Raw genomic sequence first — 23,876 nt, 5'->3', positions numbered from 1 at the left:
ATTTAATACTTACCGGTCCATGGATTGCTGAGCCCCTTTGCTGGTTGTGTCTGGAGAAACTCATAGCTGGTTGATTGGTTGCTGAATCCATCTGTACCTTGGAGGATTATTACATGCTATTTGACCTAGCCACAGGTCGAATAGCTGAGGTGAGAGGCCATCCTTAGTCTCTGGTGGAGGATCTTCTTTCCCTGTGGGTCACTGATCTCACTGATCACAAGAAGTTATTCTCACTACAGTCACCATTGTTTACTTTGAAGCACGTTTTGGAAACTCTTTCACTTGTGCACTATATGGACTTTCTTTGCATTTAGTATAATTATTGTATAGTTAATTTTTTTCACTTGCGCCGCACTTTATATTTATTTGATTTCACTTTGGGACATTTTTGGATTGATCCTGCAGTGCTGGCTTGCATTACTTAATCTTATTGTTATTTTTCCAGCGCTGAATTATTTCATTTTTTCCGGTGACTTGTTGGGGACAGGTCTCCATCTTTCAAATTTTTTCAATACTTTTTGGATGATGTTACCTTTGAATATCTTTATATAATATACTCTATGTGAGGCCAATTTTTTTATTAGATATTACAGTAACACAATGAGGCTGATTTACTAAAGTAGTTCAGAATCCTCACTGAAAAAACATTTACTTGAGTATTTAGAAGCAGAATTATGTAAGGAAGGGTAATATCTTCATGAGATGGAAAACAGCTGGGGGTACATTTGTTACCACTGAGGGCTGCAGAGTTAGAGGGATACATGTGGTTCATAAAATAACAGTTTTTAGAATAAGGACAGACATCTCAGTGCATATAACTAGTTGTGATTTACAGCCACTATCTGGACGGTTTATGAAAAATCCTTCTCCTTAGCAAGCAGGTACTGACAGCCCAAATATCTCTATCAACTGTCAGCATTAATGACTCAGTCAATGAATCAATAGGATTCACCAAGATTACCACACAGGTTATTCCTCAAAGTAATACTAAAGTAAAAAAAAATTGCAGTTAAAAATAAGCTTGCTATGGGGGCACCCGAGCCGAGTCACAGCTCCGTGTGTCCAATCAGATACAGAGCTGGGGCCTACCTCTCCCCTTTCTCTCCTCATTGGCTCAATGACCTTGATTGATAGCAGGGGGAGCCAATGGTGCCTCACTGCTGTCCCAGCCAATGAGGAAGAGAGTCCCCGACAGCCGAGTTTCTCGGGCAACATCGCTGGATCTAGATGGACCTCAGATAAGTATTAGGGGGGACGAGGGGGGAGCTGCTGCACACAGAAGTCTTTTTATCTTTATGCATAAAGATAAAAAAAACTTCTGCCTTTACAACCACTTTAAAGGCTAGGTTCACATCTCACCGCCAAGGGGTGTTGCGTTAAAGCAGACGCATTGTCTCTCACTTTAAAATGTTCTGTGTTTGGCAGCCCATTCAAAATAAAAGAGCTGACATTGCACCATAGCAGGTTAAAACTTAATCTGCAACTTTTACGTTAGCATGAAGCAGCGCACCTCTATGGGCAAGGTGCCATACAGAATAATTGGCACCGTATCACACCAACAGAAGTAGCGTGTTTCCACAACACAGAAATGTGAACAAAGCTTAAAACACTAGCTTCAAGATGGAAAACACATTTCTATTTAGAAAGGCAAGAAATAAAGAAGACAACACAATTCCACTTTGTAAGATAAAAAAAAAAAAAAAAAGGAAACAACGGGAAAATAGACCATTCAAAAATGAAACACAAATTTTATGTAAAAAATAAGAGTTACGTACATAACAGACAGTTATGTTAAAGGCTGAAACATCTATAGGAGAAAATTATAAAGAGATAAAATAAAATAAAAAGCAGAATTAAGGAATAAAATAACCCTCATCCTTAGTAAATAATCAGCTTTATATATTTTTTAATAATATGAATGTACGTTGTACCTCAAGGTTATACTCCATTGCAGTTTCCAAATCTTCTCTTTTTGTCGCAAGTTGTGCCAGATTCTTATATGTTGAATACTTAAGCATTAAACCAGGATGTTTTAGACCTTCCTTCTCATCAGTCACTGGGGCAGCCTGAAAATACAAGACATAATTGACATGCTACATATTTCATAGAAAAACAATATAAACAAAAAAGTAATGAAATAGTACAGCATAGTGAAGGGTTCATTGTAACGAGACAAGAGAGCTGTAGTAACAAAAAAAGTGCACATAGCTAGACCAAATCCTCCAGGTATATATCTCTGCAAAGGCTGCTGGACCTTGTAGTATTCCATTCACAGCACACTGTGAATGAGTGACGTGGTCAGGCAGGCAGAGCACAGTTCGGCTACGTTTTAAAAATAAATTGTGACAGCTACAGGGGGTAGAAGATCCCCGTTAGCTGTCAGTTCGGGGGAATTAGGTAGGGTGCGGTCCGTTTGTTACATTTTATACCCTGAAAGCTGAACGTATCCTATAACATTCTGTCTCATCACGATGCTCACTATTCTCGCCAATACGACAACCTTCTATCTACACACTCTCCTTAAAGCGGTTCTCCACCCTAAAGTGGAGTCCCGCTGATCGGAACCCTCCCCCCCTCCGGTGTCACATTTGACACCTTTCAGGGGGAGGGGGATGCAGATACCTGTCTAAAGACAGGTATTTGCACCCACTTCCGGCCCGGCATTCACGGGCAAAAGACGGGCATTCCGTCACATCCCGTCACCCCCCCCCCCCCCCTTGTGTGCTGGGAACACTCGGCTCCCAGCACACAGCGGGAGCCAATCGGCGGGCACAGGGCGCGACTCGCGCATGCGCCGTAGGGAACAGGGCAGTGAAGCCGCAGCGCTTCACTTCCTGGTTCCCTCAGCGTGGATGGCGGGAGGAGCAGCAGAGAGACGATCGATCGCTCGTCCTCTGCTGCGATCGGCGCTGGACTCCAGGACAGGTAAGTGTCCTAATATTAAAAGTCAGCAGCTGCAGTATTTGTAGCTGCTGGCTTTTAATATTTTTTTCCCATGGCACATCCGCTTTAACAATCCTACATTCTCCTAATGTGTGTCTTAAGGCCCATACACACGATAAGAATATCGAATAAATGATCGTCATTTTTATTTATTTTTTGCATGCTGGTCTCATATCGAAAATGAAGAAAATTCTTGTACAACAGAATACAACTGCGGAAGTGATGTGTTGTATTATACTGTAAAGTATTCTTTTGTTTCCGAGCATGCGTAGTCTTGTTTTTCAGATATTTTTTCAGATGAAAACTGTACTGATAAAACAAAAATCGTACGATCTGGTATCATACGTGAACAAGTTTCAGGTTTGTGCTTTCGGATAATTTCAGACAAACTGTCGTGGTCGGCTCTCGAAAGCTACCAATGGTATTTTTTGCCAGATTTTCTGATCCTGTGGCTTTACTCTTTGTGGTCACTCTTTAGCCTTATTGAAGTAAACAGACTCTGACATGACTGCATGCTCAGTAACTAAAGACAGTAGCATGCAATTGTTATTCATGTGAACTCAAACATAAAAAAAAAAAAAATCCTTAATTTCAATAACACAGATTCAAGTCCAGAACATGAAATCCAGCCTATCCTACACCCACTTCAACGCATTTCACCCAAAAGGGGCTTCATCATGGAGACAAATAGCAAAATATACTCACTTCCTGCAATAGACGGGTGCCAAGCAGCTGGTGATAGGCCTGTGAAGACTCATCATAACGGTCAAGCTTTTGCAGGTCCAAGGCCTTGTGATAAAGTGCAAATGCCTCTGCTTCCTTTAAACATAATTGAGTAAAGTTATAGGATGTGTTGACTACACCAAATAATGCAAAAAAATGTGATTCTAAAAAGGTCAAAAAATAAAAAACAAACATGTTATACTTACCTGCTCCGTGAAAGGCTTTGTGCAGAGTAGCCCCAATCCTCCTATTCTCAGGTCCCCATCCGGCGCTCCTCCCTCCTGTCAAGTGCCCCCTTAACAAGAGGCACTCATGCGTGCTCAACCCCAAGTCAGCTGTGTGTGTGCCCATTAACATTCCTCCTTACTGGCTGTGACTAACAGCAACAAAAGCCAATAGCCCCTGCCTCTCTGTTCAATGAGGAGAGAGGGAGAGCCCTTGCTCTTGTGCACATTACTGGATCGATACTGGACTCTGATATACGTATAAGGGAGGGGGCTGAGGTTGCTTGCAGAAGTTTTTTTTACCTTAATGCATAGAATGCATCAAGGTAAAAAACCTTGTACCTTTAGAACCACCTTAATTTACTTTCGTTACCTGAGCTTCCTTTGTCGGTGTTTTTTGACCTTTGAGAATTTCTTCATGTTCTTCTTCCACTGCAGAAGTGGAATTTAAAGCAGCTATTCGAATCTAGCAGGAAAATAACACAAAATACAGGTAAGTAGTCTATTGAATATTCCACAATACCAGCTCATTTGAAAAAATAGATTTACCATCTTGTAATATTCTGTATTCGGTACTACTGCAAAAGACAGGAATCCATTCTAAAAGGAAAAATACAGATATTTGGTATGAATGAGTTAGTTACAAATATTAGTCTATTGTAATTACTATAACAAGCAAACAGAGAATCTTTCAGGAAGCATAGTGCAACTTCAGTTTTCACTGGAGGATTCTGACTCCATACAAAAGAGTATAAATCATACATCTTCATTTGCAAGTCCCTCACTGTACCTCCGCTACCCTTCTGATCAGCTTTGGCTCTGTTGTTCCTCCTCATATGATCATTAGAACTGACAAATATTCTTCATCTTCTGCCTGGAGCTCTAATATGACCAATGTCATATGTATCCCGCTAAAATAATGTCTGATTACTTAGGGAGAAATATATGGGTATATAATAACTCACTCTAAAGTCCTAATACCCTCATGAAATACATGCAACACATTCTATCTATACTAATTATATTAGTATTTATTATAGTTGTAAAGGCCTTCTCCTGTAGTGAATTGGAGTACTCTGATTTTACTATAAACTGTAAGCTTCTTCTAGAGTGCGGAAAAAAATGCTCCTAAAAGCTAGTAAAAAAAAACGCTCAAAACTAGAACTTTTTTTTCCATCAAGAGCACTTGCGTTTTTTTTAAAGTGATACAGTCTCGTGTTTTTTTTAGTTTTTTATAAAAAAACATGTTATACTTACCTCCTCTGTGCAGATCCTCCTCTTCTTGGGTCCATATTCCCTGCTCCTAGCCCCTCCCTCCTGTCGAGTGCCCCCACAGCAAGCAGCTTGCTATGGGGGCACCTGAGACGAGCTACAGCTCTGTGTGTCCATCCAGACATGGAGCTGCCATTCAGCTCTGCCCCCTCTCTCTCCTGTTTGGCTAATTGACAGCAGTGGGAGCCAATGGTGCCGCTGCCGTGTCTCAGCCAATCAGGAGGAGAGTCCCGCATGGCCGAGGAACTCGTGGACATCGCTGGAGAGAGACGGAGCTCAGGTAAGTATTAGGGGGTGCAGAGGGGGGCTGCTACACACAGAAGGCTTTTCTTCTTAATGCATAGAATGCATTAAGATAAAAAAAAAAATTGCTGCCTTTAGGCCTCATGCCCACTGCAGTTCAAAGAAATTGCTTTTTTAAACATATGAACTTTTACTCAACTGTTAACCCCCTTCCATGTTAGCCTATGCATCTATGTACATTATAGACATTTAGTAAAGGAATTTGATTTTCAGTAGTTTAGTGGCAGAGGAGTTTACAGGCAAAAAAACATCACTTGTGCATTTTGGAAAGGAGCATATCAGCATAAAGAATGCTGAAAAGCTCCTTAACACACATCAATGCGCATCAGCGATAGGCGCGTTCTTGCGTTAATCCATTTTAATTGGCATAATTTTGGCCAATAGAATGTATTAACACCGGAACATGAGCCAACATGCAATAGCGACCATGCAAAGTGCAGCTATATACTGTGTTTTTTGCTGCTGCTAAACTCCTGTAGGACAAAAAAGCCTCAAGAGCATGCAGTGTGCATGAGGCCCTAATCCGCACTCTTCTCCCTCGTGTGCTTAGAAGTCAACAGTTCTACTTACCTAACTAAACTATCACTAACCCACCTCTGCCCCACCCTCCCTAGGGTGTGGGTTAGCGACACAGGCAGATCTGTGCTGTAGGATTTATGTTAAAGTGGAACATTAGTCAGAAAATTAAGTCCTGAATGATCACTTCAGGCTGGCCACTTGTGCAGGTATAACTATGTAAAACATTCAAAGTGCCTGTACTGTTTAAAATCCAGTAATACACTGTTTTACCCAGCTCTGCACATGCTCAGTTGCTCTCTATTTTTAGGCATTGTTGAGTTTGTAGAGGCCGATCTACTGACAGCCTTAAAGTGGAATTAAGGACCGAGCCTCTTTCTGTGATTTGTTGTTTACAAGTTAAAATCATTTTTTTTAGCTAGAAAATTATTTGGAACCCTCAAACATTATACGTTTGTTCCCCTAACACCCTAGAGAATAAAATGGTGGTCATTGCAAAACTTTATTTCACATCGTATTTGCGCAGCGGTCTTACAAGCGCACTTTTTTGGGGGAAAAATATTTTTTTTTAAAACTTGCCGACCAGCCGCCGCAGTTTTACGGTGGCAGGTCGGCTCTCCTGCACGAGATCACGTAAATCTACGTTGCGCGGGTGAACGGCGAGGGGGTGCGTTCCCGACGATCAGATTAGTTTTAGAACTGATCAATCACCAGGCCCAGGCCAATGAAATCTGGCCTGGACCTGGTGATCACTCCCAGCCAATGGTTTTCTTCCCCTGTCTCTGTAAGTGGAAACATTGACAGGGGAAGTGATGTTCTCTCCCTCGTGTCGGTCTTTTCGTTCCAGACCGAGAGGGAGACAACATCTAAACGTGAGTTGCACAACACTACACTGACACCAGGTCACGTAGGCACACAATTCACCCCCGATCACCCCCCTAATTAACCCCTTCACTGCCTGTCACTGTGTCACCCAGTACAGCAATCAGATCTGTGGTCAGATGCTTTGAGGGCAGAGGAGAGATCTAGAGTCTAATAGACCCCAATTTTTTCAAAAAAGAGTACCTGTCACTAACTATTGCTATCATAGGGGATATTTACATGCCCTAAGATAACAATAAAAAAAAAAAAAAGGAAGGAACTGTTTAAAATCAAATTAAAAAAGCAAAATAAATAATAATAATAAAAAAGCGCACCCCTGTCCCCCCTGCTCTCGCGCAAAGGCAAACGTAAGCGTCGGTCTGGAGTCATATGTAAACAGCAATTGTACCATGCATGTGAGGTATCACCGCGAAGGGCAGATCGAGGGCAGTAATTTTAGCAGTAGACCTACTCTGTAAATCTAATGTGGTAACCTGTAGAGGCTTTTAAAGGCTTTTAAAAATGTATGTAGTTTGTTGCCACTGCGCATTTGTGCGCAATTTTAAAGCATGTCGTTTTTGGTATGTATGTACTCGGCCTAAGATCATCTTTTTTATTTCATCAAACATTTGGGCAATATAGTGTGTTTTAGTGCATTAAAATAAAAAAATATGTATTTTTGCCCAAAAAAAATGCGTTCGAAAAATCGCTGCGCAAATACTGCGTGAAAAAAAAATGCAACACCCACCATTTTAATCTGTAGGGCCTTTGCTTTAAAATAATATATAATGTTTGGGGGTTCAACGCAATTTTCTTGCAAAAAAGAAATATGTCTTCATGTAAACAAAAAGTGTCAGAAAGGGCTTTGTCTTCAAGTGGTTAGAAGAGTGGGTGATAAGCGTCTAAATGTTGTGCATAAAATGCCAGGACAGTTCAAAACCCCCCCAAATGACCCCATTTTGGAAAGTAGACACCCCAAGCTATTTGCTGAGAGGCATGTCGAGTCCATGGAATATTTTATATTTTGACACAAGTTGCGGGAAAGATAATTTTTTTTTTTTTTTTGCACAAAGTTGTCACGAAATGATATATTGCTCTAACATGCCATGGGCATATGTGGAATTACACCCCATAATACATTCTGCTGCTTCTCCTGAGTACGGGGATACCACATGTGTGAGACTTTTTGGGAGCCTAGCCGCGTACGGGACCCCAAAAACCAATCACTGCCTTCAGGCTTTCTAAGGGTGTAAATTTTTGATTTCACTCCTCACTGCCTATCACAGTTTCGGAGGCCATGGAATGCCCAGATGGCACAAAACCCCCCCAAATGACCCCATTTTGGAAAGTAGACACCCCAACCTATTTGCTGAGAGGTATGGTGAGTATTTTTCAGATCTTGCTTTTTGTCACAAAGATTTGAAAATTGAAAAAAGAAAAAAAAATATCTTTCTTCATTTTCAAAAATAAATGAGCGCTGTAAAATACTCACCATGCCTCTCAGCAAATGGCTTGGGGTGTCTAATTTCCAAAATGGGGTCATTTGCGCCCTTAGAAATCCTGAAGGCGGTGCTTGGTTTTCGGGGTCCTGTCTCACACATGTGGTATCGCCGTACTCAGTAGAAGCAGTAGAACGTATTTTGGGGTGTAATTCCACATATGCCCATGTCATGTTTGAGCAATATATCATTTAGTGACAACTTTGTGCAAAAAATAAAAAAGTTTGTCATATTCCAGCAACTGGTGGCAAAATATATAATATTCCATGAACTCAACATACCTCTCAGAAAATAGCTTGGGGTGTCTACTTTCCAAAATGGGTTTCATTTGGGGGGGTTTTGTGCCATCTTGGCATTTTATGGCCTTCAAAACTGTGATAGGTAGTGATAGGTAGTGAGGAGTGAAATCAAAAATGTATGCCCTTAGAAATCTTGAAGGTGGTGATTGGTTTTCCGGGTCCTGTATGCGGCTAGGCTCCCAAAAAGTCCCACACATGTGGTATCCCCGTACTCAGGAGAAGCAGAAGAATGTATTTTGGGGTGTAATTCCACATATGCCCCCCCCACCTCATACCTAGTATGTATGCACACGTGCAGTTATGCACATACATGTGCACAGATGGTATTATTACCCATTTTAATCTTTATTTAACTTATACTAACTTGGCTTGTTACTGGCCAGTTAGTTATACCTGTACTTTATACTTATAATATAAGATAAATATAAATTCAGTTTTAATGACAAGCTTTTAATGTTAATGCTAATGTTATTTTGAATGTTGGTCATTTTAACTCGTGACCACTGCCTAATCCGCCTTGTTAAAATCCGCTGTGTGTTCTATGTGCCTCTGCACCGTGCGGCTCCTCGCACTGTTCTTTGCTGACACTTCCTTCTCCCTCCTTCCCCCGGCCTCTCCATAGTCATCACTTTACACACACTGGCCCCGCCCCCCCACACTTCACAGTCACGTCCACGTCCTTCTCCTTCCTCCCCATAGTCTTACTACACACGCCGGCCCCGCCCCAAATTCGCCGCCTCCTTCCCTTGTAGTCTTTACCTGATACGATCTGGCTCCGCCTTGTCTCACGCACCCCGTCACCGCCCTTCTTCCTATACAACTCAGCTCCACTCCCCACATAGCCAGCTTGACAAATGAGCGCGACTGCCGCAACATTTGCAGTACGCCAGCTCGGAAACGCGTCACACGCCAGTGACGTCACTGCCCCTCGACTGCTGCGATCCTCTACATCTCCAGCCTTGCTCTGAAGCTCCCCCACCGCCGCCGGCTATCAACACCATACAGCGGTGAATGATGTCTTCACACAGCACAGCGCCCCAGCAAGCAAAGGAGCAGATGGACTGACCCGATGACTTCTCCCTATGGATTTTGTACAATGCCTATTTGAACTTCACCAAATGTGAGTTGCCTGTACTTACCTGTTCATTAAATTGTTTTTAAACATCTACACTTAGAGGCGTCTCTTCCCTTTTTGTGAGCAATATATAATTTAGTTACAACTTTTTGTATTTTTTTTTTTTTTTTCATTATTCAATCACTTGGTACAAAAAAAAATAATATTCAGTTGGCTCAACATGCCCCTCAGAAATTTCCTTGGGGTGTTACTTTCCAAAATGGGGTCATTTGGGGGGGTTTGTATTGCCCTGCCATTTTAGCACCTCAATAAATGAGATAGGCAGTCTTAAACTAAAAGCTGTGTAAATTCCAGAAAATTTACCCTAGTTTGTAGACGCTATAACTTTTGCAAAAACCAACAAATATACGCTTATTGGCATTTTTTTTACTAAAGACATGTGGTTGAATACATTTTGGCCTAAATGTATGACTAAAATTGAGTTTGTTCAATTTTTCTTATAACAAAAAGTAGAAAATATTTTATTTTTTCAAAATTTTCTGTCTTTTTCCGTTTATATCGCAAAAATTAAAAAAATCGCAGAGGCAATCAAATACCATCAAAAGAAAGCTCTATTTGTGGGGAAAAAAAGGACGCAAATTTTGTTTGGGCACAACATTGTATGACTGCGCAATTACCAGTTAAAGCAGCGCAGTGCCAAATTGTAAAACACCTCTGGTCTTTAGGCTGACAAATGGTCCGGGGCTAAAGCGGTTAATTAAAAAATAAGACACCAGTAAAGTTAGCCCATTTCTTTTTTTATATTGTGAAAGATATTGTTATGCTGAGTAAATTGATACCCAACATGTCACGCTTCAAAATTGCGCCCGCTCCTGGAATGGCGACAAACTTTTACCCTTAAAAATCTTCATAAATATAAAAAATTCTACATGTTGCATGTTTTGAGATACAGAGGTCTAGGGCTAGAATTATTGCTCTCGCTCTAGCGATCGCGGCGATACCATTTTCATTTGCGGGAGCTACTCACGTATGCATTTGCTTCTGCACACGAGCTCGGCGACACGGGGAACGTTTATAAAAAATGTTTTTTATTATTTATTTTACCTTTTATTTTTTACACTGTACTTTAAAAAAAAAAAAAAAAATGGTGTCACTTTTATTCCTATTACAAGGAATGTAAACATCCCTTGTAATAGAAAAAAAGCATGTCAGGTCCTCTTAAATATGAGATCTGGGGTCAAAAATGTTAAAAAAAATTGTAATTTGAAAATATGAAAAAAATGGCCCTTTAAGAGCCTAGGGGCGGAAGTGACGTTTTGATGCTGCTTCCGCCCTGCAATGGTATGGAGACGGGTGGGTGCCATCTTCCCCTCACTCGTCTCCATACCCAGCCAGCAGAAGGACCTGATCGCCTCCGCCGCTGTCGATAGAGGGCACAGGAGAGCGTCGGGAGGGGGTCCTCTCGCCTGCTGCCGATAAAGGCGATCTTGCGATGAATCTGTTGCATAGACCACTATTATCAGAAACCGTACCGCTCGCTGAAGAAGATGATACCTGGGTTATGGCAGCTGCTGACTTTTAATCGGACACTTACCTGTCCTGGAGTCCAGCGATGTCGGCACTTGCTGCCTCCATGTCACAGGCAATACCCAGGGACCTATATATATATATATATATATATATATATATACACACACATACATACATACACACACACACACACACTTTTTATTCATACAGTGTTTCCAAACATGAGTAGAGGGCCCACCAGTACCACTACATCCCTGACTTCCCTCACTGGGTCATACGACATGTGAAAGAGCCGCATGGGAAGTCTGGAACAGAAGACTTCCTTGTATGTGCTGATTAGAGTTCTGCATGTAGTAGGGGACAGGTAAGCACCCTGTACCTGCACTGTAAATCTCTCCTGTCAACCTCACTTCTTGTCCCAGCCATCTCCATTCACATTCCACTCACAGTGCATCCCTATCAGCCAACACCGCTAGCGGCACTTACCCCCAGTTTAGAGTGCTTCTCGCCCCAATAATGCAAAAGTAAACTATACGCACACGTGAACATGACTTCACACAATCCAATGTGAAAGCCAAACAATGCATTCCTGATTCCTTAAAATTGCATGTCATTAAAATACAAGACATTGATGTACACATGCTTTAAAGAAGAACTCTGGGGGGGGGGGGGAATTCTACTTCATAGGTTAACTGCTCATTTTTGCCTAGGCGTGAAAAGAGCGGAGATATACTTACCTAAACCGCCAATCCTCTGAGTGCAAGATCAGTTCCTCCCGCTCTTGCCCCCACATGGTCCAGCAGTCTTGTGCATGGACTGTTCCTGACATCATTATGCCCATAGACCAACTCTGGACGCGAGGACGGCAGGAACAGTCCACCGCTGGATGTGGTGAGCGCTGGTTTACGGAGGTTGAAGGATCGGGGTGAGTATAGCCTTTCTGTGCACCACTAGACAAAACAAGCAGTACAGCCCACTGCATAAGAGATTTTTTTTAATTCAGGGATCATGACCCTAAACAAGAAGTTGCCTTTTTGTAAATAGAGACAAGCTGAAGCTATGTAAACGAATACATAGACATAGGGGGATCGCTCAGCCATAAAACACTACAAACTGCAGCCATAGAATGTGAGTCCATCATTACAAGGTAAGGCAAACAAACTACACAGGGAATAGAACTATACTAATACCCAGTAAAACAACAAAAGCATTTGAAAAAGTACAATGCCTTAATTGGCAGTATACAACTATGTTAATGCTATAATTCCACCACTAACGGAATCAGACGCCAAAAATGACAATTGGACACCAAATTTAACAACAATCTTTGGCTGTGCCCTAAAGACCTAAAAAGGCCAATCAAATAGGGGCCAATTCACCAAGAGATAAATAATGGCAAATAAAATGTGATAAATTAGCTCTTGCGTTAAATCAGTATTGAAAGTGCAATTCACTAATAATTGTGCAGTAAATAACTACTACGGTAAAGTTTCGATAATGTGGTAATTAGAGGTCGACCGATATGGGTTTTTCTCTGGCCGATACCGATGCCGATATTTCAAAATTGGGGCGGCCGATGGCCAATATTTTAGGCCGATATTTGCGGCCGATATTTTGGGCCGATTTTTTTTTTTTTATCTCAGAAAATCTAGGTTGGGGAGGAGGTTATTGTTTAGGGTGGAGAGGTGGAGTGCAGCCCATCAGTGCACACAAATGCAGCTCACCAGTGTAGCCTATCAGTGTCCATCAGTGCCACCTCATTAGTGTCCACCAGTTCAGCCTGTCAGTGCACCCCTCATCAGTGCCTACCAGTTCAGCCCATTAGTGTCCATCAGTGCCACCTCATTAGTGCCCACCAGTGCAGCCCATCAGTGCCACCTCATAATTATTAAAAAAGAAAAAAAATACAATCTTAGTCATTTTAAGGAGGGGCGTACAGAGAGGTGGTTGTGGAGGAGGGGGGTACAGAGAGGTGGTTGTGGATGAGGGGGTACAGAGGTGGCTGTAAAGCTACCTCTGTACCCACTCCTCTACAGCCACCTCTCTGTACCCCACTCCTCTACAGCCACCTCTCTCTGTACCCGCCTCCTCCACAGCCATGTGTTGTGGAGAGGGGTGGATGGTGCCGGGCGTGGGAGGAGATGCGTTGTGGAGAGGGGTGGGTGGTGCTGGGCATGGGTGGGGATGCATTGTGGAGTGGGATGGATGGTGCTGGGCGTGGGTGGGGATGCGTTGCGGTGATGCATTGTGGAGAGGGGTGGGTGGGAATGCGTTGTGGAGAGGGATGGATGGTGCTGGGCGTGGGTATGGATGTGTTGTGGAGAGGGATGGATGGTGCTGGGCGTGGGTGGGGATGCGTTGTGGAGAGGGGTGGGTGGTGCTGGGCATGGGTGGGGATGTGTTGTGGAGAGGGATGGATGGTGCTGGGCGTGGGTGGGGATGCGTTGTGGAGAGGGGTGGGTGGTGCTGGGCATGCATTGTGGAGAGGGGTGGGTGGGGATGCATTGTGGAGTGGGATGGATGGTGCTGGGCATGGGTGGGGATGCATTGTGGTGATGCGTTGTGGAGAGGGGTGGATGGGAATGCATTGTGGAGAGGGATGGATGGTGCTGGGCGTGGGTGGGGATGTGTTGTGGAAAGGGATGGATGGTGCAGGGGATGCGTTGGAGTGGGGTGGATGGTGCTGGGTGGGGATGAAGATGATTGTGTTGCATTGTGAAGATGGATGACTCTGTGTGGGGATGAGAGTTACATTGTGAGAAGGATCTCCACAATGTATCTAATTTCCACCCAAATTCATCCTCATCCATTTTCTCAATGCCAGCCTACATGCTGGTATCATAATCCAATTCTATCTGCATGCACCTAATAGGCTAGGTGCATGCTGATGAGCTGATCAGCCAATCATTGTTTAGAACTTGGTGTAATGCCAGCAGGCTCCACCTCAGCAGGGAAGGAAGACATTCCTGCTGGGGGGAGTTACATTAGTCAGGCGGCAGTTGTAAGCCAATGATTATTTGTTTCTCCCTGTCCCTAATACAGCAAGCCGAGGGAGGGGGCGGGGCACGGCTGGCGGCGCGATGCCAGTAAAATCTATGTCCCTTCTGTGGTGGCCGTGCAGATGGAGGAATCGGATACATGGGAGTGGGGTCAGTACTGCAGGGCAGGCGGCCATGCGGGCCGGGCACTTTAGCCGCTAATTGGCCGATTCTTTCACAAAAATCGGCCGATGCCGATTTCACAAAAACGGCCAAATATCGGCTGATATATCGGCCGACCGATATATCGGTCTACCTCTAGTGGTAATTACCGCATATTTTCATGCAGTAATTTATCGCATTTATCTGGTTGCTAAGGAGCGGGTCGGGAAGCTGGCTGCCGCATCCTCAACAACAGATGACTCATCAGCTGTCAGCAGGGAACCGCTGACAACTGAATGTAATGAAACCATGCTGGCAATTAACAATTAAAATAAAACAGCGTGGGGTTCCTTCCCACATACATACCAGGCCCTTTGGGTATCCCTAGCCAAAATATATATATAAAAAAAAAAAAAAAAAAAAAGAAGAAGAAGGAGGGCCCCCCCCCCCCAAAATTCATACCAGGTCAGGAAAGGGAGGGGACAAGTGAGCGTCCCCCTCACACCCCAAAGCATGTTGTCCCCAAGTTGATCGGGAGAAGGGCCTCTTCCCCACAACCTGAGCTGTGGGGGTCTGCAGGTGGCGGGCTTATCTGAATCCCCCTTTAACAAGGGGGTCCCCAGATCCTGGGCCCCCACGAATATCAATGCGTACCCCTACTCATTCACCAAAAAAATGTCATAAATAAAAACACACACAGTTTTTGTCTATTCTTTTACTAAATAAAAATATAAGTAGATCCAAAGTCAATCATGGTTCCCGCCTCACCGCTAGATTGACAAAAAAAAATAAAAATCTCCGAAAGGTTGCTGCTGAATAAAAGTGATCCATTTTTGTTTTTGTAAAACAGTTTTAAAATCAAGAATATAAAAAGTAAAATAAATAAAAAAATATATATAATTTTTTATATCGCCCCCATCCTGACGAGCTCACGCGCAGAAGCGAATGCATACGTGAGCAGCGCCTGAAGGTGTTCAAACCACACATGCCCTAGACCTCCTCTGTAACTCAAAATATGCAACCTGTAGAGTTTTTTCAATGTTGCCAAAGGAGATCGAAGATTTGCAGTCCAGGGACCTCGCCTGTGGAATGCACTACCAACCACCATCCGACTGGAGTCGGACCACTTGGCCTTCAGGAGAAAGATTAAAACCCATCTCTTCTGAGGTCAAGGGGTTCCTTACCCATGAAATGGATACAGCGCCCAGAGGCGATTCAGTTCGCATGTGTTGCGCTTTACAAGGCTCTCTCTCTCTCGCCTATGGAGATTTTTAAGGGTAAAAGTTTGACGCCATTCCACGAGCGGGCGCAATTTTGAAGCGCGACATGTTGGGTATCAATTTACTTGGCGTAACATTATCTTTCACAATATAAAAAAAATTGCCCTAACTTTACTGTTGTCTCATTTTTTTATTTCAAAAAGTGATTTTTTTCCCAAAAAAGTGTGCTTGTAAGACCGCTACGCAAATACGGTGTAACAAAAAGTATTGCAATGATCGCCATTTTATTCTCTAGGGTGCTAAAAAGAAAATGTACAATGTTTGGGGGTTCCAAGTAATTTTCAAGCAAAAAAAAAAGTTTTTAACTTGGCCTCTCCGTGATGTCACTGGTTGACTCCTCCCCTTAGCTATTTAAAGCGGTGGTTCAGCCTTAGAGGGCACTTTTTCCCCTTAGATTCCTGCTCGTTTTGTCTAGGGGAATCGGCTATTTGTTTTAAAATATGAGCAGTACTTACCCGTTTACGAGATGCATCCTCTCCGTCGCTTCCGGGTATGGGCTTCGGGAATGGGCGTTCCTTCTTGATTGACAGGCTTCCGAGAGGCTTCCGACGGTCGCATCCATCGCGTCACGATTTTCCGAAAGAAGCCGAACGTCGGTGCGCAGGCGCAGTATAGAGCCGCACCGACGTTCGGCTTCTTTCGGCTACGAGTGACGCGATGGATGCGACCGTCGGAAGCCTCTCGGAAGGCTGTCAATCAAGAAGGAACGCCCGCTCCCGAAGACCCATACCCGGAAGCGACGGAAGAAGATGCAGCTCGAAAACGGGTAAGTACTGATCATATTTTAATACAAATAGCCGATTCCCCTAGACCGAACGAGCAGGAAGCTAAGGGGAGAAATTTTTTTTTTTTACAAATGGGTGAACTCCCGCTTTAAGTGGTTAAACAGCTAAGGGGAGGACCATTGACGTTACCGGGTGTCCTACTCTCCTTGTAACATCACCGGCCAGAAACATGTTGGGGGGGGGTGACTTCACGTGGCCTCTCCGTGATGTCACTGGGTGACTCCTCCCCTTAGCTATTTAAGATTTCGGAGCAGGCAGTTGGCCTCTTCTTTTTGCGGGTCTGGCGGTAAGGCAGGCACCATGATTGATGTTGGATCTACTTCTATTTTTTTCTTAATAAAGGAATAGTCAAAAACTGTGTGTTTTTATTTTTGACACTTTTTTTGCTATTTAAGCCCTGTCAGACAGAAGAGCTGCCTTTTTTTCTTCATACTGTTTGGGTCCGTCGAGCATCGTGATTGACATTGGATCCACTTCGGGGACATTTATTTTTTTATAAAGCATTTGTGTGTTTTTTTTTTTTTTACACTTTTTTTTTTAGGTGAATGAGTACATGTAAACATTTAACAAGGGGGCTTTCAGATTCCGCTGCAGACCCCCACGCCACCCCACCTGCAGACCCCCACACCATCCCACCCGCAGACCCCCACACCATCCCACCCGCAGACCCCCACAACCACAGTCCAGGGTTGTGGGGAAGAGGCCATTGTCCCCATGGGTCAAGGTGCTGAGGGGGGGGGATAAGCAGAGCCCCTGCCACAAAGCATATTCCCAGGTTGAGGGCATGGTTCGGAAGGAAGGGGAGGGGGGGGGGGCAAGGACTTTTTTTTTACTTTGGCGTAGGGTTCTCCTTAAAATCCATACCAGACCTGAAGAGATTGGTATGCATTGGGGGGGGACCCCATGTTGTTGTTTTTTTCATAATTTTTATTATCGACATGTTTTCTTTACATTCAACTGACAGCCAAGTCATCCGATGTTAAGGATGTGGTGGCCAGCTTCCCTACCCACTCTTTAGCAACCAGCTATTGGGGGAGGGGACCCCACACTGTTTCTGATAAATACTGAATTCTAGACTGCCAGAAAAATCCTGGTGCATGCTTTTTTACTCTCTGTTCCCGTAAGTGAATTGGACATATGAGATTACCGCATAATATTTTGGCAATATTTACCGTCACACTTTTAATTTTGCAGTAAATACCGCATAATTATTATTTATTTTGTGTGAATCAACGTTTTTTTACCACATGTGATAATTTATGCAAATGATTGGTTGGGCACAGTGACAGCTTTCCGGCAGGTTCAGACTAGGATCCCAACATACCTGAGCTCATCCCTACTAATGTCTATATATACTGTATCATCAGTGCTATGGAAAATACAATGACTGTACTAATGTCTCTGCCCTGTCAGGGTTACTTCTATCACTATACACTGATCATGTGACCAGGGACACTGATTATGATGATGCCAGGGCTCTCCCCCCATAACTGATGACAGCAGGGGCACAATATAAATCCAGTTGTCCTATGAGGAATAGAATGAACACACATTGCTCCAATACAGTGTCTGCTCTATCTAAGCTGCATACACTTATGTCTTTGTCATAGAGCAATCAGGAGAAGACTGTAAGCCAATCAGAGTCCTTCAATGAAGACCCTCGGGCCCGGCTCACACATCCGTCTAAGAGGTCCGAGTACACTATGGTGTTCCGCTTATGTCTCCTTCACCGGGAATTACCGGGAAACTCACCTACGGTCACCACGGCAACCACCTCCAGCGCTCATTCATAAGGGGACCACATTCACCCAGCACTATCACTGGCAGCCGTAGGCTAACGTCAGGCCAATTCAGAACCAATTAAACGATCCCTCTTTAGAAACACGCCCACTAGAGCAGCGTACACCGGAAGACACATGAGGAAAAAGAGCGTACAGGAGACAGCGGCCTACGTGCTCGCCCCACAGCGCGTCCCCGACACTCAGACCCAACACTGCGCATGTGCAATGCTCTCTTTTCTATTGCTGCGTTGGTCACTTATTGTGTATAGTAATACAGTTATATTAAAAAGTAATTTCATGGTGTCTTGTCAGTCATCCATGCAGCACAGCCCCAGATATAGCTCGTTGATTGCCATGCTAGTTGCACATGGGGTTGCCACATTTTCTTCAAGCCAAACACAAACACTTGAACAGGCAATTTCTTTATTAACCACTTCAGCCCCGGAAGGATTTTCCCCCTAATAAACAAGCCATTTTTTACCATACGTTCACTGCGTCACTTTAACTGACAATTGCGCGGTTGTGCAAAATTGACATTCTTTTTCCCCCACATATAGAGCTTTCTTTTGGTGGTATTTGCTCACCCCTTCTGCTTTTATTTTTTGCACTATAAACAAAAAAAAGAGACGACAATTTGGAAAAAAACAACAACAATATTTTTGCTATAACAAATATCCCAAATAAAATAATTTCTTCCTCAGTTTTTGGTAAAAAATATTGCAATAAGCAGGGCTGGTGCAAGGATTTTTGACACCCTAGGCGAAACCTCATTTTGCCGCCCCCCACTTTGGCTCTGCCCCTGACTCCACCCCCTTTGCCCTTGTAACACATGTGACTTGACACATACACTGACCTACCTGAAAAGGGCCAGTGCTAGCCAATTTTGTGCCCTAGGCACGACCAGCTAATTGGGGAGGAGGGAAGAGGGGGGCTAAGAGAGAGGGGGACTGAGAGGGCGGCTGTAAGAGAGGGAGGCTTTAAGAGAAGAGGGGTTGAGAGAGTGGGGGCTGAGAGAGGGAGGGCTGGCTAAGAATGAAGGGAAGGCTAAGAGAGGAGGGAGAGCTAAGAGAGGGGGCTGAGAGAGATGGGGCATGAGAGAGGTAGGTAGGAGGGAAGGCTGAGAGAGAGGTAGGTAGGAGGGAGGGAGGGCTGAGAGAGAGGTAGGAGGGAGAGGGGGGCTGAGAGAGAGGTAGGAGGGAGAGGGGGGCTGAGAGAGAGGTAGGAGGGAGAGGGGGGCTGAGAGAGAGGGAGAGGGGAGCTGAGGGAGAGGGGGCTGAGAGAGAGGGAGAAGGGGGGCTGAGAGAGAGGGAGAAGGGGGGCTGAGAGAGAGGGGGTGTTAGGAGAGTGGGGGCTGAGAGAGGGAGTGCTAAGAATGGAGGGAGGGCTAAGAGAGGGGGGCTGATAGAGATGGGTGGGTTGATAGACAGGTGGGCTAAGGGGGGGCTGAGAGAATAGGGAGGGGGCTTAGAGAGACGGGGGTTGAGAAAATAGGGAGGGCTGAGAGAGGGGGGGATGGCTGAAAGACAGGGGGCTGAGAGAGAAAGGAGGGGGTGGCTGAGAGTATAGGGATGGCTGAGAGTATAGGGATGGCTGAGTTTATAGGGGTGGCTGAGTTTATAGGGGTGGCTGAGGGTATAGGGAGGGCTGAGGGTATAGGGATGGCTGAGGGTAAAGGGATGGCTGAGGGTAAAGGGATGGCTGAGGGTATAGGGATGGCTGAGGGTATAGGGATGGCTGAGGGTATAGGGATGGCTGAGGGTATAGGGATGGCTGAGGGTAAAGGGATGGCTGAGGGTATAGGGGTGGCTGAGGGTATAGGGAGGGCTGAGGGTATAGGGATGGCTGAGGGTATAGGGATGGCTGAGGGTATAGGGAGGGCTGAGGGTATAGGGAGGGCTGAGGGTATAGGGAGGGCTGAGGGTATAGGGATGGCTGAGGGTATAGGGATGGCTGAGGGTATAGGGATGGCTGAGGGTATAGGGAGGGCTGAGAGTATAGGGATGGCTGAGGGTACAGGGAGGGCTGAGGGTACAGGGATGGCTGAGGGTATAGGGATGGCTGAGGGTATAGGGATGGCTGAGGGTATAGAGATGGCTGAGGGTATAGGGATGGCTGAGGGTATAGAGATGGCTGAGGGTATAGGGCGGCTGAGGGTATAGAGATGGCTGAGGGTATAGGGAGGGGGCTGATCGAGGGAGAAGGACTGAGAGGGGGGCTTAGAAAGAGGGGAGGGGGCTTGAGAAAGGGAGGGGGAGTTGTGGGGAGATAAGAGACTCCTAGCCTTGTCCCTGCAGTCCCACCTCTGTCCCAGTCTCTGTCTGCGGGTGTGTTTGACGACAGACAGTACCTTCCATGCAATGATGTCAGTCTCCTGCACAATCCGTCCAATTCCAGTGGCTCCCGCAGGCTCAGCAGCCTGAGTCCTGCCCGTCCTCTGTGCCCCCAGTGAGCGGCGAGCCTGTCAGCTCCGGTCCTCACATCAGAGCATGCGGAGGAACTTGGAGCAGTCCATGCTCTGGAAGGCAGCATGGGGTACGCTGTGCCCGCTTGTCTCCTGGGGAGGCGGGGTCAGAGGACGAGGTCAAGGAGGAGGCGGTGTCACGGTGGAGCTCTTCTCCCGAATCCCGGGCTTATCTGCGTTTGAGTCGGCTGGCCCCTCGCTGTTCACTGCCATTATAGCGATGGATGCCCAGCCGCCCACGCCTCCCCAAGGGTGCTACTGATTGCCGCGCAGCCACACACATGGTGCTTGACAGCCGGGTAGAGGACGAGGCACATTGACATGCTCCAGGCACCCTCTCCTCCCAGTGGAGTGTAGTTAAGCCAGCGGCCATGGCTGCGCTCTAGGCGGCAGTCCGCTCTAGGCGACTGCCTAATCTGCCTAGTGGTAGCGCCGGCCCTGGCAATAAGTGTATATTGATTTGTTTGAGCAAAAGTTCTAGGGCCAGATCCACAGATAATTAGATGGGCGCAGCGTATCAGAGCTACGCTACGCCGCCATACCTTACCTGGCGGATCTTCGAATCCTCAAAGAATTTGCGCTTTAAGTTACGGCGGCGTAGTGTATTTCTGGCGGCGGAATTCAAATCGGCTGGTAGGGGGCGTGATTCATTTAAATGAAGCGCGTCCCCGCGCCGAATGAACTGCGCATGCGTCGTTCCGAAATTTCCCGCCATGCATTGCGCTAAATGACGTCGCTAGGACGTCATTTTTTAACTTAGATGTGAGTTACATCCATCCCTATTCACGGACGACTTACGCAAAAAAAAAAAATTCAAATTTCGACGCGGGAACGACGGCCATACTTAACATGGCAAGTCTATCTATACGCCCAGAGGCGTAACTAGAAACTTCAGGGCCCCGGTGCAAGAAATCATGAAGGCCCCCCCCGAAAAAGCATAATTTTTATAATTTTTTGGGGGGGTGGCATCAGTTGTGGTGGTGTTGAAGGGGGTGGCAGCGGTGGTGTTGGGGGGGGTGGCAGCGGTGGTGTTGGGGGGGGGGGGGGGCAGCGGCTGTGTTGATGGGGGGTGGTAGTGATAGTGTTGAAAGGGGATGGCAGTGGTGGTGTTGAGAGGGGGTGGCAGTGGTAGTGTTGAGAGGGGGTGGCAGTGGTAGTGTTGAGAGGGAGTGACAGTGGTGGTGGTATTGAGGGGGGGTGTCAGAGGTGATAGTGTTGAGGAGGGGTGGCAGCGGTGGTGTTATGGGGGGTGGCAGCGGTGGTGTTATAGGGGGTGGCAGCGGTGGCGTTATAGGGGGTGGCAGCGGTGGCGTTATAGGGGGTGGAAGCGGTGGTGTTATAGGGGGTGGCAGCGGTGGTGTTATAGGGGGTGGCAGCGGTGGTGTTATAGGGGGTGGCATCAGTGGTGTTGGGGGGGTGTGGCAGCGGCTATGTTGATGGGGGGTGGCAGTGGTGGTGTTGAGAGGGGGTGGCAGTGGTAGTGTTGAGAGGGGGTGACAGTGGTGGTGGTATTGAGGGGAGGTGATAGTGTTGAGGAGGGGTGGCAGCGGTGGTGTTATAGGGGTGGCAGCGGTGGCGTTATAGGGGGTGGCAGCGGTGGTGTTATGGGGGGTGGCAGCGGTGGTGTTATAGGGGGTGGCAGCGGTGGTGTTATAGGGGGTGGCAGCGGTGGTGTTTTAGGGGGTGGCAGCGGTGGTGTTTTAGGGGGTGGCAGCGGTGGTGTTATTGGGGGTGGCATCAGTGGTGTTGGGGGGGTGTGGCAGCGGCTGTGTTGATGGGGGGTGACGGTGGTGGTGTTGAAAGGGGATGGCAGTGGTGGTGTTGAGAGGGGGTGGCAGTGGTAGTGTTGAGGGGGGGTGACAGTGGTGGTGGTATTGAGGGGAGGTGTCAGAGATGATAGTGTTGAGGAGGGGTGGCAGCGGTGGTGTTATAGGGGTGGCAGCGGTGGTGTTATAGGGGGTGGCAGCGGTGGTGTTATGGGGGGTGGCAGCGGTGGTGTTATAGGGGGTGGCAGCGGTGGTGTTATAGGGGGTGGCAGCGGTGGTGTTATAGGGGGTGGCAGCGGTGGTGTTATGGGGGGTGGCAGCGGTGGTGTTATAGGGGGTGGCAGCGGTGGTGCTATAGGGGTGGCAGCGGTGGTGTTATGGGGGGTGGCAGCGGTGGTGTTATAGGGGTGGCAGCGGTGGTGTTATGGGGGGTGGCAGCGGTGGTGTTATGGGGGGTGGCAGCGGTGGTGTTATAGGGGGTGGCAGCGGTGGTGTTATAGGGGGTAGCAGCGGTGGTGTTATAGGGGGTGGCAGCGGTGGTGTTATGGGGGGTGGCAGCGGTGGTGTTATAGGGGGTGGCAGCGGTGGTGTTATAGGGGGTGGCAGCGGTGGTGTTATAGGGGGTGGCATCAGTGGTGTTATAGGGGGTGGCAGCGGTGGTGTTATGGGGGGTGGCAGCGGTGGTGTTATAGGGGGTGGCAGCGGTGGTGTTATAGGGGTGGCAGCGGTGGTGTTATGGGGGGTGGCAGCGGTGGTGTTATAGGGGGTGGCAGCGGTGGTGTTATGGGGGGTGGCAGCGGTGGTGTTATGGGGGGTGGCAGCAGTGGTGGGGGATGGGATGATCAGTAAGAGGCAGAGGTGGTGGAGGTTGGAATCGATTGCACTGGCAATTTGTCACTTACTTAGTTCAGGCAATTGATTCCTACTCAGAACTCTGTCACACGTGAGCCTAGGGATGCCTTTTCCTCATGGATTGCCAGCTCCTCCCTCTTCAGGTGATTGGTGTCATCTGGTCAGCTGACTTTCCCTCGCCTCCCCACATTCTCTCTGGATAGGGGCGGGGCGGGGCAGGGCGGTCCACGTCCACTGTCTCAGCTCTGCCTTCTCTCCCCTCATCCTCCAACAGTATCAACGGACGAACCCCCCCCTCCTCCCGCGGCGAAGCTAACAGGCTGGCCATTCACACTGGCAGATGGATGGGCGGGGTTCCGCGGCACCTCACACTGGCAGACAGATGAAGGGGGGTTTGCGGGCCCCCCTAAAGTAGCGGAACTGCGGGGCCCAGTCGCAATCGCGACTGCCGCGACCATGATAATTCCGCCACTGTATACGCCGCAAAATAGCAGCTTTAACTATACGCCGGAAAACGCCGACTACAGACGACGTTAGAAAATGCGACGGCCGCGCGTACGTTCGTG

At 46.7% G+C, this 23,876-nt stretch overlaps 1 protein-coding gene across 5 annotated transcripts in view; it reads right to left on the bottom strand.

The window, feature by feature from the left end:
• The window catches only part of CABIN1 (calcineurin binding protein 1), a 288,720-nt gene extending 270,395 nt beyond the window's left edge, over positions 1-18,325 (bottom strand). For all 5 annotated transcript variants that reach the window (XM_040349192.1, XM_040349212.1, XM_040349222.1 and 2 more), the window contains exons 1-5: positions 18,203-18,325; positions 4,440-4,490; positions 4,264-4,356; positions 3,649-3,762; positions 1,932-2,066 (exon numbers count right to left, since the gene is read on the bottom strand). In XM_040349192.1, coding sequence (XP_040205126.1) covers positions 1,932-2,066; positions 3,649-3,762; positions 4,264-4,356; positions 4,440-4,442 — 345 coding nt within the window. In that variant the 5' untranslated portion in view covers positions 4,443-4,490; positions 18,203-18,325. The remainder of the gene's footprint in view (positions 1-1,931; positions 2,067-3,648; positions 3,763-4,263; positions 4,357-4,439; positions 4,491-18,202) is intronic.
• Positions 18,326-23,876: the final 5,551 nt, after the last annotated feature.

Source organism: Rana temporaria, chromosome 1 (genome assembly GCF_905171775.1).
Source record: "Rana temporaria chromosome 1, aRanTem1.1, whole genome shotgun sequence".
NCBI lineage: Eukaryota > Metazoa > Chordata > Amphibia > Anura > Ranidae > Rana > Rana temporaria.
The sequence above is the reverse complement of the archived record's forward strand: the minus strand, read 5'-3'. Positions and strand labels throughout refer to the sequence as shown.